The sequence below is a fragment of the Mustela nigripes genome, chromosome 4, assembly GCF_022355385.1.
Source record: "Mustela nigripes isolate SB6536 chromosome 4, MUSNIG.SB6536, whole genome shotgun sequence".
Classification (NCBI taxonomy): domain Eukaryota; kingdom Metazoa; phylum Chordata; class Mammalia; order Carnivora; family Mustelidae; genus Mustela; species Mustela nigripes.
The window spans coordinates 162,450,101-162,464,461 of NC_081560.1; the positions used below are offsets into that span (position 1 = coordinate 162,450,101).

The following is a 14,361-nucleotide window of genomic DNA, read 5'->3' on the forward strand; positions in this document are numbered from 1 at the left end:
AGAGTTCCTGCAGCCAGCAAAGGAGCGTCCTGAAACTTCAGCAGCCCTAGCCAGAAGGTTAGTCATCAGTGCCCTTGGGGTTCGAAGTAAGCAGAGCAAAACGGCAAGGGAAGCAGAGCTCAAGAAACTGCAGGAAGCCCGAGGTGAGTTGAAGTGATGGCGTTCCTCTCTAGCTCTCTAGACCTCTCTAGTTCTATAGAGCTCACTATATATAAGGCATGCGTTTAAAAAAAATGAATGAAGCCCATTCCATTTTGTCATTTCCATTTCCTAGAAGCCTCCCAAGTTTATTGAAATTGTTTTCATGCTGTATATTTAGGGGGAAGGCATTTCAGGATTTGTCTTCCTATTCCACAGACAAGGCATCCTACTCCATGCTCTTAACTGTTGTTTTCCCAGAGATAGGTTGGGCCTTTTCAGCTCGCCAGGGCTTTTTCTGTAGTTCTTGCTCCAAAGTCTGAGCAAAATTTTCCTGTGAAGACATAGGAGTCTCCCAGGCATTAAACATTTGCTCTGGTTTTACAGGGCCATGATTGCCATGATATTGTCTGATGATTTAGATTGCAGGTAGAAGACAGATTAAGGAAAAGCCAGCGACTGACATGGATGGTAGTTACTATAGGAGGTATTTTTTTCTCTAAAGACAGTCTTGAGTGGCTCATTAGAGTACATCTAGATAAACCTATCTTCTGATTATTTTGCAGTACCTATGAGTTCTTAGAAAATATTTCCATTGATCCACAGCAGGGTTTTTCTTTCCCTGTAGTTTGGAATTGAGGTTAAGTTAAAATCTCTCTCTTCCCTCTTTCTAGGCTGTTGACTTATATGTAAGGGCCTGGGATTCTGGCTTTACACTTAAGTACTTTTTATCAACCTTCCAGGCTTTAGACAGTCTCATTGCCTTAGCTCACGATCTGTGGAATCTGTAAAGGCAATTTATTCTGAAAATTCCACTTACCAAAAAGTAACTTCATTTTTCCATTAAACGAATTGAAGTTTCAAACTCCTTGTTTATTGCCGGTCTAACAAGGCCATTAATACTTCCTGTCCACTCTCCTGTGGTGATAGCAGGCGGCTTGGGGACTCTCAGCTGCACTGGCCAGATAACCAGTGACAGAGTGTGTCATGGCAGGTGCTAGAGTTTCAGTGTGGAACCCAACTAATTTTTGAAGCCTTAATGATTAAAATGAGGCAGTTTTGATTTTTCCAATGCATGTTCACTCAGAGGCCCTTTACAGACTATACAGAAACTGTTTTTTTATAGATGGCAGTAATAGAACTAGAGTAAAGGTAAATGTGTCATAAGACCCTTTAGTAGTTGGTTATCTCTGAGGAAAGTGCTTTCTCTGTGATAACCACAATGATCTCAGAAGCTCAGTGAGAGAGAAGATTCGACTGTGCAATGTCTCATGCTTCCCTACCCTGTGTGTCACCTTAACTGGAATGCTCCGTGTACTGCAGCAGGAATGCTGCACAGGGATCGTCTGGAGGACTGCTCTCTGTTTTTCTGTAAACACAGTGGCATGCAGCTTCATTTGAAGTATTTGTTTTAAATGCTCACTTAACCAATGGGCAGTTCAGTGATGCAAGTAAAAATCGCTCAGTGAGTGTCCTGTTAATTACTTTTTTAAAGAAGGCCTTTAGTTGTGAATGGAGACTCCCTGTGATAAGTTCCTCTTATCCATTGGTGCTGAGGCTATACAGATTATAGAAGATTCTTTATTATGCTTCACAGCTCTCCCATTCTTCATATCTGAGAAAACGTATATGAAAAATTCCTGATATATCTCTTTCTGACTTCTTTATGCATTAGGCAGATATTCTTGTACTTGCCTGTGTAGAGCCCAAGACTGCTCACTTAAAAGAGTTTTTTCTTAAAAAAAAAAAGGGGGGGGGGGAAATTATCTTTTCCTGTGGAAATTAAAAGTACCATTTACGTATTAAACAGAACAGTTCTTTTTGTCCAGATCTTCTTCTACTGGAGGGGGAGGGGTCCATACAGCATAGTGGATAACATTAGATTCTGTAATCAGACTGTCTACGTCTACTCTGAGTTCTACCATTTACTGGCTGTGTGACCTTGGACAGAGTACTTACTCTCTGGAGGCCTCTGTTTCCTCATCCATAAAATGGAAATAAAGTGAGATAATTCACAAGGAGTGCTTAGTCATTTTCAGAACCCATCAGAATGCATGCTCTCCTGTTTCTCTTGGCCTGTAATAAGTATATGATGAATGTTAGCTGCTGCTGTTCTTAGTAATAGTGGAAATATTATTTATATGGTGAGCCTAACACAGATTCCAGTGCGTATTTTTTATCAGTACTTTTTTTTATTTTAAATTTACTGTAATACTCTATTTGGCATTTCACTAGGCACCTGTCCTCTAGCATTGTGCTCTTATTTGGGAGAATTAGACAGATGGGAAAATTTTGTTCTTGACTTAAGACTTAAAATCAGGTGAGGATATCTGCCTTGAGTAAGAAAGAAAGTATGATTTTAAGCAGTTGTTTCTCTTCTCACTTCCGTTCTGAAGAATTTTTAAAAATTCCAATATAATGTACAGTGTTAAATTCGTTTCAGGCATCTGATACTGTGATTCAACAGTTCTATACATTACTCAGTCCTCATCAAGATAAATGTACTCTTAATCTCCACCACCTGTTTCACCTATCCCTCCCCACCACCACCACCCCTCCACTGCCCGCCATGCCACGCCCCTCTGGTAACTATCAGTTTGTTCTCTGTAGTTAATAATCTGTTTTTTGGGTTTGTCTCAAAAGAGACAAGGGTTTGTCTCCCTTAGTTCTTTGGTTTGTTTCTTAAATTCCACATATGAGTGCAAAATCATATGCTTTTCTTCTGCTTTACATTACAGAAATAATGCTAGAACATTACAGTCTCTAGCTCCATCCATGTTGTTGCAAATGGCAAGATTTCATCCTTTTTTATGGCTCAATAATCTCCATTGTGTGTGTGTGTGTATATATATATATATATATATATATATACACACATCACCTCTTCTTTATCCATTCATCTACTGATGGATGCTTGGGCTACTTCTTAATTTGGCTAATGTAAATAATGCTGCAGTAAACATAGGGGTGCATGTATCCTATCTAATTAGTGTTTTTTAAAAATCTTTGGGTAAGTACCCAGTTGTGTGATTACTGGGTCATATGGTAGTTCTATTTTTAATGTTTCAAGGAATCTTCACACTGTCTTCCATAGTGGCTGCCCCAGTTTGCATTCCCACCAACAGTGCACATGGGTTCCTATTTCTCCACATCCTTACCAACACGTGTAGTTTTTTATTTTTAAATTTTTTAATAAACATATAATATATTTTTATCCCCAGGGGTACAGGTCTGTGAATCGCCAGGTTTACACATTTCACAGCACTCATCATAGCACATACCCTCCCCAATGTCCATATCCCCACCACCCTCGTCTTTCCCCCCTACCCCCAGCAACTCTCAGTCTGTTTTTTGAGATTGAGTCTTTTATGGTTTGTCTACCCCCCCAATCCCATCTTCTTTCATTTTTTCTTTTCCTACCCCGCAAACCCCCCACATTGCATCTCCACTTCCTCATATCAGGGAGAGCACATGATAGTTGTCTTTCTCCGAGTGACTTATTTCACTAAGCATAATACCCTCTAGTTCCATCCATGTCATTGCAAATGGCAAGATTTCATTTCTTTTGATGGTTGCATAGTATTCCATTGTGTGTATGTGTGTGTGTATATATATATGCCACATCTTCTTTATCCATTCATCTCTTGATGGACACCTAGGTTCTTTCCATAGTTTGGCTATTGTGGACATTGCTGCTATAAACATTCGGGTGCATGTGCCCCTTCGGAGCACCATGTTTGTATCCTTAGGATATATACCCAGTAGTGCAATCGCTGGGTCATAGGGTAGCTCTATTTTCAGGTTTTTGAGGAGCCTCCACACTGTTTTCCAGAGTGGTTGCATCAGCTTGCATTTCCATCAACAGTGTAGGAGGGCTCCCCTCTCTCCGCATCCTCGCCAGCATCTGTCATTTCCTGACTTGTTCATTTTAGCCATTCTGACTGATGTGAGGTGGTATCTCTTTGTGGTTTTGATTTGTATTTCCCTGATGCGGAGTGATGTGGAGCACTTTTTCATGTGTCTGTTGGCCATCTGGATGTCTTCCTTGCAGAAATGTCTGTTCATGTCCTCTGCCCATTTTTGATTGGATTATTTGTTCTTTGGGTGTTGAGTTTGATAAGCTCTTTATAGATTTTGGATACCCAAAATCTCTTTATCTGATATGTCGTTTGCAAATATCTTCTCCCATTCTGTCAGTCGTCTTTTGGTTTTGTTAACTGTTTCCTTTGCTGTGCAAAAGCTTTTGATCTTGATGAAATCCCAATAGTTCATTTTTGCCCTTGCTTCTGTTGCCTTTGGCAATGTTCCTAGGAAGAAGTTGCTGTGGTTGAGGTCAAAGAGGTTGCTGCCTGTGTTCTCCTCAAGGATTTTGATGGATTCCTTTGTCACATTGAGGTCCTTCATCCATTTTGAGTCTATTTTCATGTATGGTGTAAGGAAATAGTCCAATTTCATTTTTATGCATGTGGCTGTCCAATTTTCCCAGCACCATTTGTTGAAGAGGTTGTCTTTTTTCCATTGGACATTCCTTCCTGCTTTGTTGAAGATTCGTTGACTGTAGAGTTGAGGGTCTATTTCTGGGCTCTCTATTCTGTTCCATTGATCTATGTGTCTGTTTTTGTGCCAGTACCATACTGTCTTGATGATGACAGCTTTGTAATAGAGCTTGGAGTCTGGGATTGTGATGCCACCAACTTTGGCTTTCTTTTTGAATATTCCTTTGGCTATTCGAGGTCTTTTCTGGTTCCATATAAATTTTAGGATTATTTGTTCTATTTCTTTGAAAAAAAAAATGGATGGTATTTTGATAGAGATTGCATTAAATGTGTAGATTGCTTTAGGTAGAATAGACATTTTCACAATATTTATTCTTCCAATCCAGGAGCATGGAACATTTTTCCATTGCTTTGTGTCTTCCTCAATTTCTTTCATGAGTACTTTATAGTTTTCTGAGTATAGATTCTTTGCGTCTTTGGTTAGGTTTATTCCTAGGTATCTTATGGTTTGGGGTGCAATTGTAAATGGGATTGACTCCTTAATTTCTCTTTCTTCTGTCTTGTTGTTAGTGTAAAGAAATGCAACTGATTTCTGTGCATTGATTTTATATCCTGACACTTTACTGAATTCCTGTACAAGTTCTGGCAGTTTTGGAGTGGAGTCTTTTTGGGTTTTCCGCATATAGTATCATATCATCTGCAAAGAGTGATAGTTTGACTTCTTCTTTGCCGATTTGGATGCCTTTTATTTCTTTTTGTTGTCTGATTGCTGGGGCTAGGACTTCTAGTACTATGTTGAATAGCAGTGGTGATAATGGACATCCCTTCCATGTTCCTGCCCTTAGCGGAAAAGCTTCCAGTTTTTCTCCATTGAGCATGATATTTGCACTGGGTTTTTCATAGATGGCTTTGATAATATTGAGGTATGTGCCCTCTATCCCTACACTTTGAAGAGTTTTAATCGGGAAGGGATGCTGCACTTTGTCAAATGCTTTTTCAGCATTAATTGAGAGTATCATATGGTTCTTGTTCTTTCTTTTATTAATGTATTGTATCACCTTGATTGATTGGCAGATGTTGAACCAACCTTGCAGCCCTGGAATAAATCCCACTTGGTCGTGGTGAATAATCCTTTTAATGTACTGTTGGATCCTATTGGCCAGTATTTTGGTGACAATTTTCACATCTGTGTTCATCAAGGATATTGGTCTGTAATTCTCTTTTTTGATGGGATCCTTGTCTGGTTTTGGGATCAAGGTGATGCTGAAATGAGTTTTGAAGTTTTCCTTCCATTTCTATTATTTGGAACAGTTTCAGGAAAATAGGAATTAATTCTTCTTTAAATGTTTTGTAGAATTCCACTGGGAAGCCGTCTGGCCCTGGACTTTTGTTTGGAGATTTTTGATGATTGTTTCAATCTCCTAACTGGTTATGGGTCCGTTCAGGTTTTCTTTTTCTTCCTGGTTCTGTTGTGGTGGTTTATATGTCTCTAGAAATGTATCCATTTCTTCGAGATTGTCAAATTTGTTGGCGTAGAGTTGCTGATAGTATGTTCTTATAATTGTTTGTATTTCTTTGGTGTTTGTTGTGATCTCTCCTCTCTCATTCATGATTTTATTTATTTGGGTTCTTTCTCTTTCCTTTTTGATAAGTCTGGCCAGATATTTGTCAATCTTATTAATTCTTTCAAAGAACCAGCTCCTAGTTTTGTTGATATGTTCTGTTGTTTTTTTTGGTTTCTATTTCATTGATTTCTGCTCTCATTTTTATGATTTCTCTTCTCCTTTTGGGTTCAGGCTTTCTTTGTTGTTCTTTCTCCAGCTCCTTTAGGTGTAGGGTTAGGTATTTGAGACCTTTCTTGTTTCTTGAGAAAGGCTTGTACTGCTATATATTTTCCTCTCAGGACTGCCTTTGTTGTGTCCCACAGATTTTGAACCATAGTGTTTTCATTGTCATTTGTTTCCATGAATTTTTTCAATTTTTCTTTAATTTCCTGGTTGACCCATGTATTTGGGTTCTTTCCCAATGTCCTCTTGTGATTGAGTTCTAGCTTCAGAGCATTGTGGTATGAAAATATGCAAGGAATGATCCCAATCTTTTGATACTGGTTGAGACCTGATTTATGACCCAGGATGTGGTCTATTCTGGAGAATGTTCCATGTGCGCTAGAGAAGAATGTGTATTCTGTTATTTTGGGATGGAATGTCCTGGTTGGAATATATCTGTGACGTCCATCTGGTCTGGTGTGTCATTTAAGGCCTTTATTTCCTTGTTGACCTTTTGCTTAGATGATCTGTCCATTTCAGTGAGGGGAGTGTTAAAGTCCCCTACTATTATTGTATTATTCTTGATGTATTTCTTTGATTTTGTTATTAATTGGTTTATATAGTTGGCTGCTCCCATGTTAGGGGCATAGATATTTAAAATTGTTAGGTCTTCTTGTTGGACAGACCCTTTGAGTATGATAGAATACGTGTAGTTTTTTATGCTTTTTGATTTTAGCTATTCTGGCAGGTATGAGATGGTCTTATTGTGGTTTTGATTTGTATTTCCCTGAGGTTGAGTGATGTTGAGCATCTTTTCATGTCTTTGCCTATCTATATTTTGTCTTTGGAGAAATATCTGTTCAAGTCTTTTGCCCATTTTTAATTGGATTATTTGTTTTTAGTTCTGAAGATTTTAGGATTAAAAACATGATGGGGTTTTGTGATTAGAAGGATGGGAAGACAACTCCAGGCAATGTTGTAAGTTATGATAATCCCATGATGGAAGACAGTATCTCCAGTTTTGAGCTGGCCCAGGGAAGTTAACTATGTGGCCCAAAGTTATCTAGTTGGTAAATTGATAGGAGGCATTTAAACCAAGGCCTCTCTAATTAAAACCCATGCTCTCTCTATACTGCTATAATCCCTCTTGAAGATCTTTGGAGTAATTAACATTTTTTCCCAGGGGAAAACAAAATAAAAGAATTTTTAAGGTCTTTAGAAAGTTAAATATGGCAGGCTTTTTTTTTTTTTTTAAGCAGCTTTCACTGTCAAAAAATTCTTCCCTGGGTCTTACTTAAATCTGTATAATAGTTTAAGCCAGTTTCCTTTTCTTTTTTTCCTTTGTGGAAATAGGGATCATGTGGACACCATCCTGTTCTAATCTTTAGACGCCAAGAGCAGATTATTGAGGAATAAGGGAACCTGGGCTGTAATAGAGTTTTGCCATTAACTTCAGCTGTGTTGCCATGGGCTTGTTTCTTATACTCTCTGTGCTCTAGTTTCCAACAAAGCAAAATGAATGCCTGACTTACCCTGGAGAATTTTTTGAGCACAGTCTAAGTTAATACGTAAAAACATTTATTTAGAAAGGTGCTTTACAAATTCAGGATACTTCTGTTTATGTGACTCTTAGAAAATTAGTGTTCAAATGAGAGTGAAGACAAGTATGTACTGCAGCTTCCCCATCTGCGACAAATAGTGCTAATCAGTCATGACAGTGTTTTGTGAGTTTTGACTTGAACGCTGCCATTTGATCAGAATTAGCATGGAAATTGAAATCATTGTGCCATCCTGATATAGGTACTTTTATAAATAGTATTATAGAATAGCTAGGCTTTGTGCCCACCCCCACTTGAGGAGTTCTGCTGTCTGGCATTGTGTCTGGTTCATTAAAAGATACTCATTGTGTATGTTCATTGACGGAAGAATGCATGACAGACATTGGTCACTTTTTCTTCATAAATCTTATTTCATTCGTGATTCTACTCTGAACTTTTTCAAGTCCTCTATAATTTTCTTTATAAAACCCAGAGTCAAACACTTCATGTGAAAACCTTCTAATTAACGAATTTGGAATTTGTGATTTTGAGGTTTAAATACTTCCTGGTAAGTTCCCTCACCCTACTTTGGTCCTCTTACTCTTGATAAGCCCTTAATTAAAAAGGGGATTCAGGGGTGCCTGGGTGGCTTAGTCAGTTAAGTGTCTGACTCTTGCTCTCAGCACAGGTCTTGATCTCAGGGTTGTGAGTTCAGGTCCTGTGTTGGGCTCCACAATGGGCATGGAACCTACTTATAAATAGGTGGGTAGGTAAATAGATAAATAGAGAAAGTAGGTAAGAAAGGTTTTTTTTGTTGTTTTTTCCTTTTCTTTAAAGGAGATTGAGAAAGTAACATTACCCTGGGACAAGTTGAGAAAAAAGAAGTACCCAAATCATTTTAAGCAAATCATAGTGTGTATATTTGGAGGATAAAAACTTTAGTGTGTGAGTCTTAGAACATGGGAGAAGTGATTTTTAGTCTAGCAGAGTGCATAATCAGAGCTGCACGGAGAGCAGGAAATCAAAGCATAGTTCATCCTTGATCCTTTGTACTTGACTTAATCATGTTTTTAACCAGTGGTTCACACAAAACAATAAAACTGACTTTTAAAGACCAGACGCAGGAGTATGTGTAAAATTTCCCCATGTTTCATTTATTAAAACACTTGATTCCCGCTTATAATTGGAGATAGAAGATATCATTGCTTCTCAGAATAAGGTACTCTCTGATTTTCAGAGCCTGCCAAAATTTTATTTCATAACTTATTTCCATTTTACTCTTGGGGCTAAATGATTAATTGGCTGGTTCTAAAAGGCATGTTTTGGGTCACAGGCCTAAAAGGCAAAGTAAGTAAACAATGATTTGATCCCCTAGTATGCTTAATTAAATCACTAAGAATATAAAAGTAAAATCATCCCTATAGAATACTTAGTCAACTGTAATAAAAAAAATTTAATCACAACTGCTACCTTTTGAAATCCTGGTTAAGCATTCTATTATCTGCCTTCAAGGACTCTGTTGCATTGCTGACTCATAATCTGGGTTGTGTGGCATTTTTTTTGTGTCTTTTCTTCCCTTACGTGAAATTCCCTTCATTTCTAACCACGTTTCTCTTTTCATCTTTATGTGATCATCTACTCTGAGATGCAGTATTTACTCATATTTTTGCCTTTGCCTTCTATTTAGTAAACTTATATCCCTGACCTAATCAGAGATGAAAATGTTAACCCTAGGATTAACTGACCAGTTTACCAACTATTGCTAAATAAGTAGCACCTAGTTCTTTGTGTTGACACTTAATAATACATTGGTGAACATTCCTCTCTCCACTGTTAAATGCCCCCTTAACACTTCTGTGATCCAGACTATTTATTTCCCGGGATACTAATGATTATATAAATACCTGGTAAGCCTAAAATCTAAAACCTTGCTAAAATTAAGAGGTTACTTAAATTACTTCTCCTTAATCTATCAGCTCTGTCAACCCATGAAAGAAGGCAATTAGATGAGTTTGACCAGACTTGTACTTCCAGTCTTCATGTTGATTATTACTCTATAGGTAGCTGCCTGGGAATTTTGTGATGATTTTTTTCTCCATTATTTTTTTAGGTGTAGAAGTAGATTTTGAAAGTGTTAATTTACATCCATTTTCTTTATTTTCTTTTGAAATGACACCAAATCGGCCCTTCTTTTTCATCTTCAGGCCTTTTTGTTCCCTCAGTGATAAGTGGTGATTCAGTCGCCTCATTTAATAGAATCATTGCTGCCAGCTGGTTTCTCATACTGGGCAATGACAGTCTGTAGGGCCCGCTCCCCGTGTGCTGTAGGTTAAATCATTTCATACAGATTCTTTTCTTCTTCCATTAGCTCCTTGTCCTTATGGCTGCGGTTGCGCTTTCTCTTTACTTAGTTTACTTTTTTTAATTGTTGGAGGTAAAGTTAACAGGAGCTTTTTTCATGCAGTCTGTCAGCTATTATCTGCTTTCCTTTCTCTTTTTAATAAAGGGATGACATGCTTCCTTATCTTTCTGACTACATTTTTTTTTTTTCATTTTTCCCTTTTATACATATTTTCAGATGTCAGGACACTAGAAAGTATGCTGGTTGAAGAATTAAGGATCCATGTTCCAGCTTTAGTTTTTCACTGGTTATGTAACCTTAGGCAAGTCACTTAGCCTCTTCATACCTACATTTCTTCTTTGAAAATCCCTCGTCTACTCGTGTTCTGAATTTTGGCATGTGTGCCTCACATTAGTACCGTTTCCTTGTGCTCAGTTCATACCCCAGTCTTCACTGGTTTCTGGTATGGCTGACCACCGGAGTTGTCCCTTATATTTACATATATTTGGCAGTAGGGATCTATAATCTTTTATTAGAAAGCATCAGGCTAGAAAATGTTTCAGTATTCTAAACTTTTCTAATTTTGGAAAGATAATATGGTTATCCAACATAACCTAACACCAAAGTCAAATACACTAACATTAATATTTCTGCCACAAAGTGTATGACTGTTCCATAAAATGACATGTGTAAGACTATAAGTAGCCTCTTATTTTTCCAGTGTATTTTATCACCAAGTGAGCTTTGGCCCTAAACTTTAAAAAACATTTTTTTGTTTTCAGAACTGCTTTGATTTTGGACTTGTGGTTTATGGGAAGTTATATTCTTCTACTCTATCTCTTTTCTTAGAACTTCCCAGATAGCATTTCTGATTTAAATTTCTAAGCTTATTATTAAAAAATTTGAGTTCTAGTATTTCACTTTCCTGGTTTCTTCACTTTTTCTAGGAATCCAGAACCACTTTTTGATGGCTTTCATCGGACATTGCTGATGCTTTTTTTTTTTTTTTTTTTAAGATTTTATTTATTAGAGAGAGAAAGCTAGAGACAGAGCGCAAGCAAAAGGAGAAGGAGTAGGGCGCCTGGGTGGCTCAGTGGGTTAAACCTCTGCTTACGGCTCAGGTCATGATCTCAGGGTCCTGGGATCGAGTCCCGCATTGGGCTCTCTGCTCAGTGGGGAGCCTGCTTCCCTCTCTCGCTGCCTGTCTCTCTGCCTACTTGTGCTCTCTTTCTGTGTGTCAAATAAAAAAAAAAAAAAAAGGAGAAGGAGTAGCAGACTCCCCTCTGAGCAGGGATCCTGATTGTGATGAGGGGCTACATTCCAGGACCCCGGGGTCATGACCTGAACTGAAGTCAGACACTTAACTGACTGAGCCACCCAGGCACCCCTCATCCAACATTGCATTTACCTTTAGAGAAGCCAGTTTTCCTTACTGCTGTCTCCCTGGAGAATCCCAATCCCAGTTCAAGCCTATCTTAAAGCCAAGTCACAAGGCATTGAATTAATTAGCCTTCAGTTTTGAATTGCCGACCACCCCCCCCACTGGACCTCCCCCGGTTTGTCTCTTAAGTTAGAATTTTGCTGCTATATTCAGATAATGCCACAAGGTGGTGCCCAAATAGCAGTGAATTTCTCTTTCTCACATTTCCAAGTGCCAGTCAACTTCCTGACCAAGTTCTTTGCCCTTAAAGTACAGTCAAATATTTAGTAAAGGAATTTTGTAAGGGATTATCCTGATTTGGAAAGGTATGTCAACATAGCAAGTGTTAACTCTAAACTCCCCTTGATTTCTCTAATAATTTTCCTGGGTCATGACTTTCAAAATCTTTTACAGGCACTATCTGAAATAATAGTCCTTAACAGGAAGCACTTAGGCTTATCATGTACATTTCATTGTAAAGGTGATGAATGACTAGCCATGAAATTAGAGCTCGTATGGTGGTACTTCACAGAGTGCTTGCGTCACCAGATCATGTGTAGTTTGTATTGTCTCAGGTTTTGGTAAAAGTATTATATGGAAACTAAGCTTCTCTGTTACAAATTGAAGATGGATTGCCTAGATTTGTGTTTTTGTTTTGGTTTTAGAAATATTTCTTTGTTTCTCTTGATTATATGTGGTCATTTTTCCAGGTGGGAATTGTGCAGTCCAGAAAATTTTTTTTTTTTAAGATTTTTATTTATTTATTTGACAGAGATCACAAACAGGCAGAGAGAGAAGGAGGGGAAACAGGCTCCCTGCTGAGCAGAGAGCCTGATGCGGGGCTCGATCCCAGGACCCTGGGATCATGATCTGAGCCGAAGGCAGAGGCTTCAACCCACTGAGTCACCCAGGCACCCCACCAGAAGATTTTTGACTCCTGAAAGTGTTCTGAAAATACTGAAATTTGATTTGCCTCTGAAATATTTTTTCTGTGAGACTGTAATAGGGAGATATAACTAAAGCCAAATGGCTACCATTTCCATTTGCGCAAGAAGGCAGAAGAATATTGAAACATATTCTCTATCCCTGTTGAATATTTTTAAAGATAAGTGAAGTGGGAATAACAGGCAATTATGTGTAACCACTAACACAGTTGAGAAGTAGAATTAAAATAAATACATTATCAGCAAGACTGGATTGTGGAACCCAGTAAGTGGGTTGAACTCACAACCCTGAGATTAAGAGTTGAACACAGCCTGCTGAACCACCCAGGCACCCCACTCCACAGACTTTTTTTATTTCTATTAGCTCTAGATCTTTCTCTTTATTATAAAGTACTAGTCACATTATTTCCACTTAAAAAACACTTGGAAAGTTAAAAATATTAACTGTTGGAATCAGGTACAAGAAGACCAGGAAATCCTTGTCTCGTGATTAAAGTTTGCTTATAATTTGGATGAAAGGGAATACCTGGTGGTATGAAGGGTACTCTCACTTCTAACACTGTCCTTACTTCCAGAGAGAAAACGACTGGAAGCCAAGCAACGGGAAGATATCTGGGAAGGCAGAGACCAGTCTGTGGTTTGAACATCACTCAACAAAGGGGATAGTTCTATGAATTCAGAAAATATTTCCATAGTCTTCAGCTAGGAGGATCCTTCTAGAGTTGTGTGTATGTGCAGAAGTGCTTGTTAATGGAAGAAAGAGAGAAAGCCATCAAGACAAGCACTGACTAGATACAGAAAGCAGATGAGCTCCTGTCCGTCTTCACTTCTAACCAGTTCTGTGGAACTACCCTCCTGTATTGGGCATAGAAGGGAGCCACTGGGCAGGATGCTCACTTGTGCCGGCTTGGATAGGACTTCCAAGAGCACTCTGGGTGGGGCAGGTCCCATTGTTAGCCTGGCTCACGCATCTAAGATGTCTGAAGAAGTTATAAAACAGAGGATTCAAACCTGCGATGATAGATTTTGGCCTTGCAACGGCGGTGTGCTCCCTCGGACCTCACAGAGCTGAGGGCTGGTGGAGGGAGCAGTTCGTACCGAGGTAGAACAGTGTCTAAAGTACTTGGTTCTCACAGAATCGACACTGTCACTTCCAGAACTCCAGAGCGGGTGAGCTGCGGCAGATGTGGGTGTTTGGACCGAGCTGAGGCCTGGGGCTGCTCCAGCAGCCAGGGGCCTGCCAGCCTCCGTCCTCACAGGAAGTCAGCTGTGGAAGCCGTGTGCTAGTTCCAGTTGAAACAATACTATCATGCTGTGAGAGGGAGACATTAAAGCTCATTTGATGACACACATCACTCTCTTTGTCAATGTTGTCATTTCCACAAAAAACTTGGAGAATAGCTCTCCTCGTATCCATCCCTGTGGTGCTGTGCACGGGTTCAGTGGATCTGCTGGCTGTATTGTGCCACACCAAGTAGTCCGCTGCTCCTCTGTCTGCCCCAGAGTATACTGCAAACATGCGTCTCTTGGGATTGGTGTGCAATAGCCCCCCTCCCCTTCTTGCCCTCCCTGTACACCCCCACCCTGGCCTCTGGCTTCCTCCTGTTTCTGTCACGCCTGACATTCTGCAGAAGGCATCTGGCACTCGGCAAGTTCTTGGTATCGTCTTCCCAGCCTGTGCCAGAGGCGCTTGGCAAGCGACACCAAACCATCCATTA

General features: G+C 39.2%; 1 protein-coding gene across 4 annotated transcripts in view; it reads left to right on the forward strand.

Annotated features, from left to right (window-relative positions):
* Positions 1–13,993, forward strand: part of R3HCC1L (R3H domain and coiled-coil containing 1 like) — a 92,991-nt gene extending 78,998 nt beyond the window's left edge. For all 4 annotated transcript variants that reach the window (XM_059398307.1, XM_059398308.1, XM_059398310.1 and 1 more), the window contains 2 exons: positions 3–143; positions 13,219–13,993. In XM_059398307.1, coding sequence (XP_059254290.1) covers positions 3–143; positions 13,219–13,286 — 209 coding nt within the window. In that variant the 3' untranslated portion in view covers positions 13,287–13,993. The remainder of the gene's footprint in view (positions 1–2; positions 144–13,218) is intronic.
* Positions 13,994–14,361: the final 368 nt, after the last annotated feature.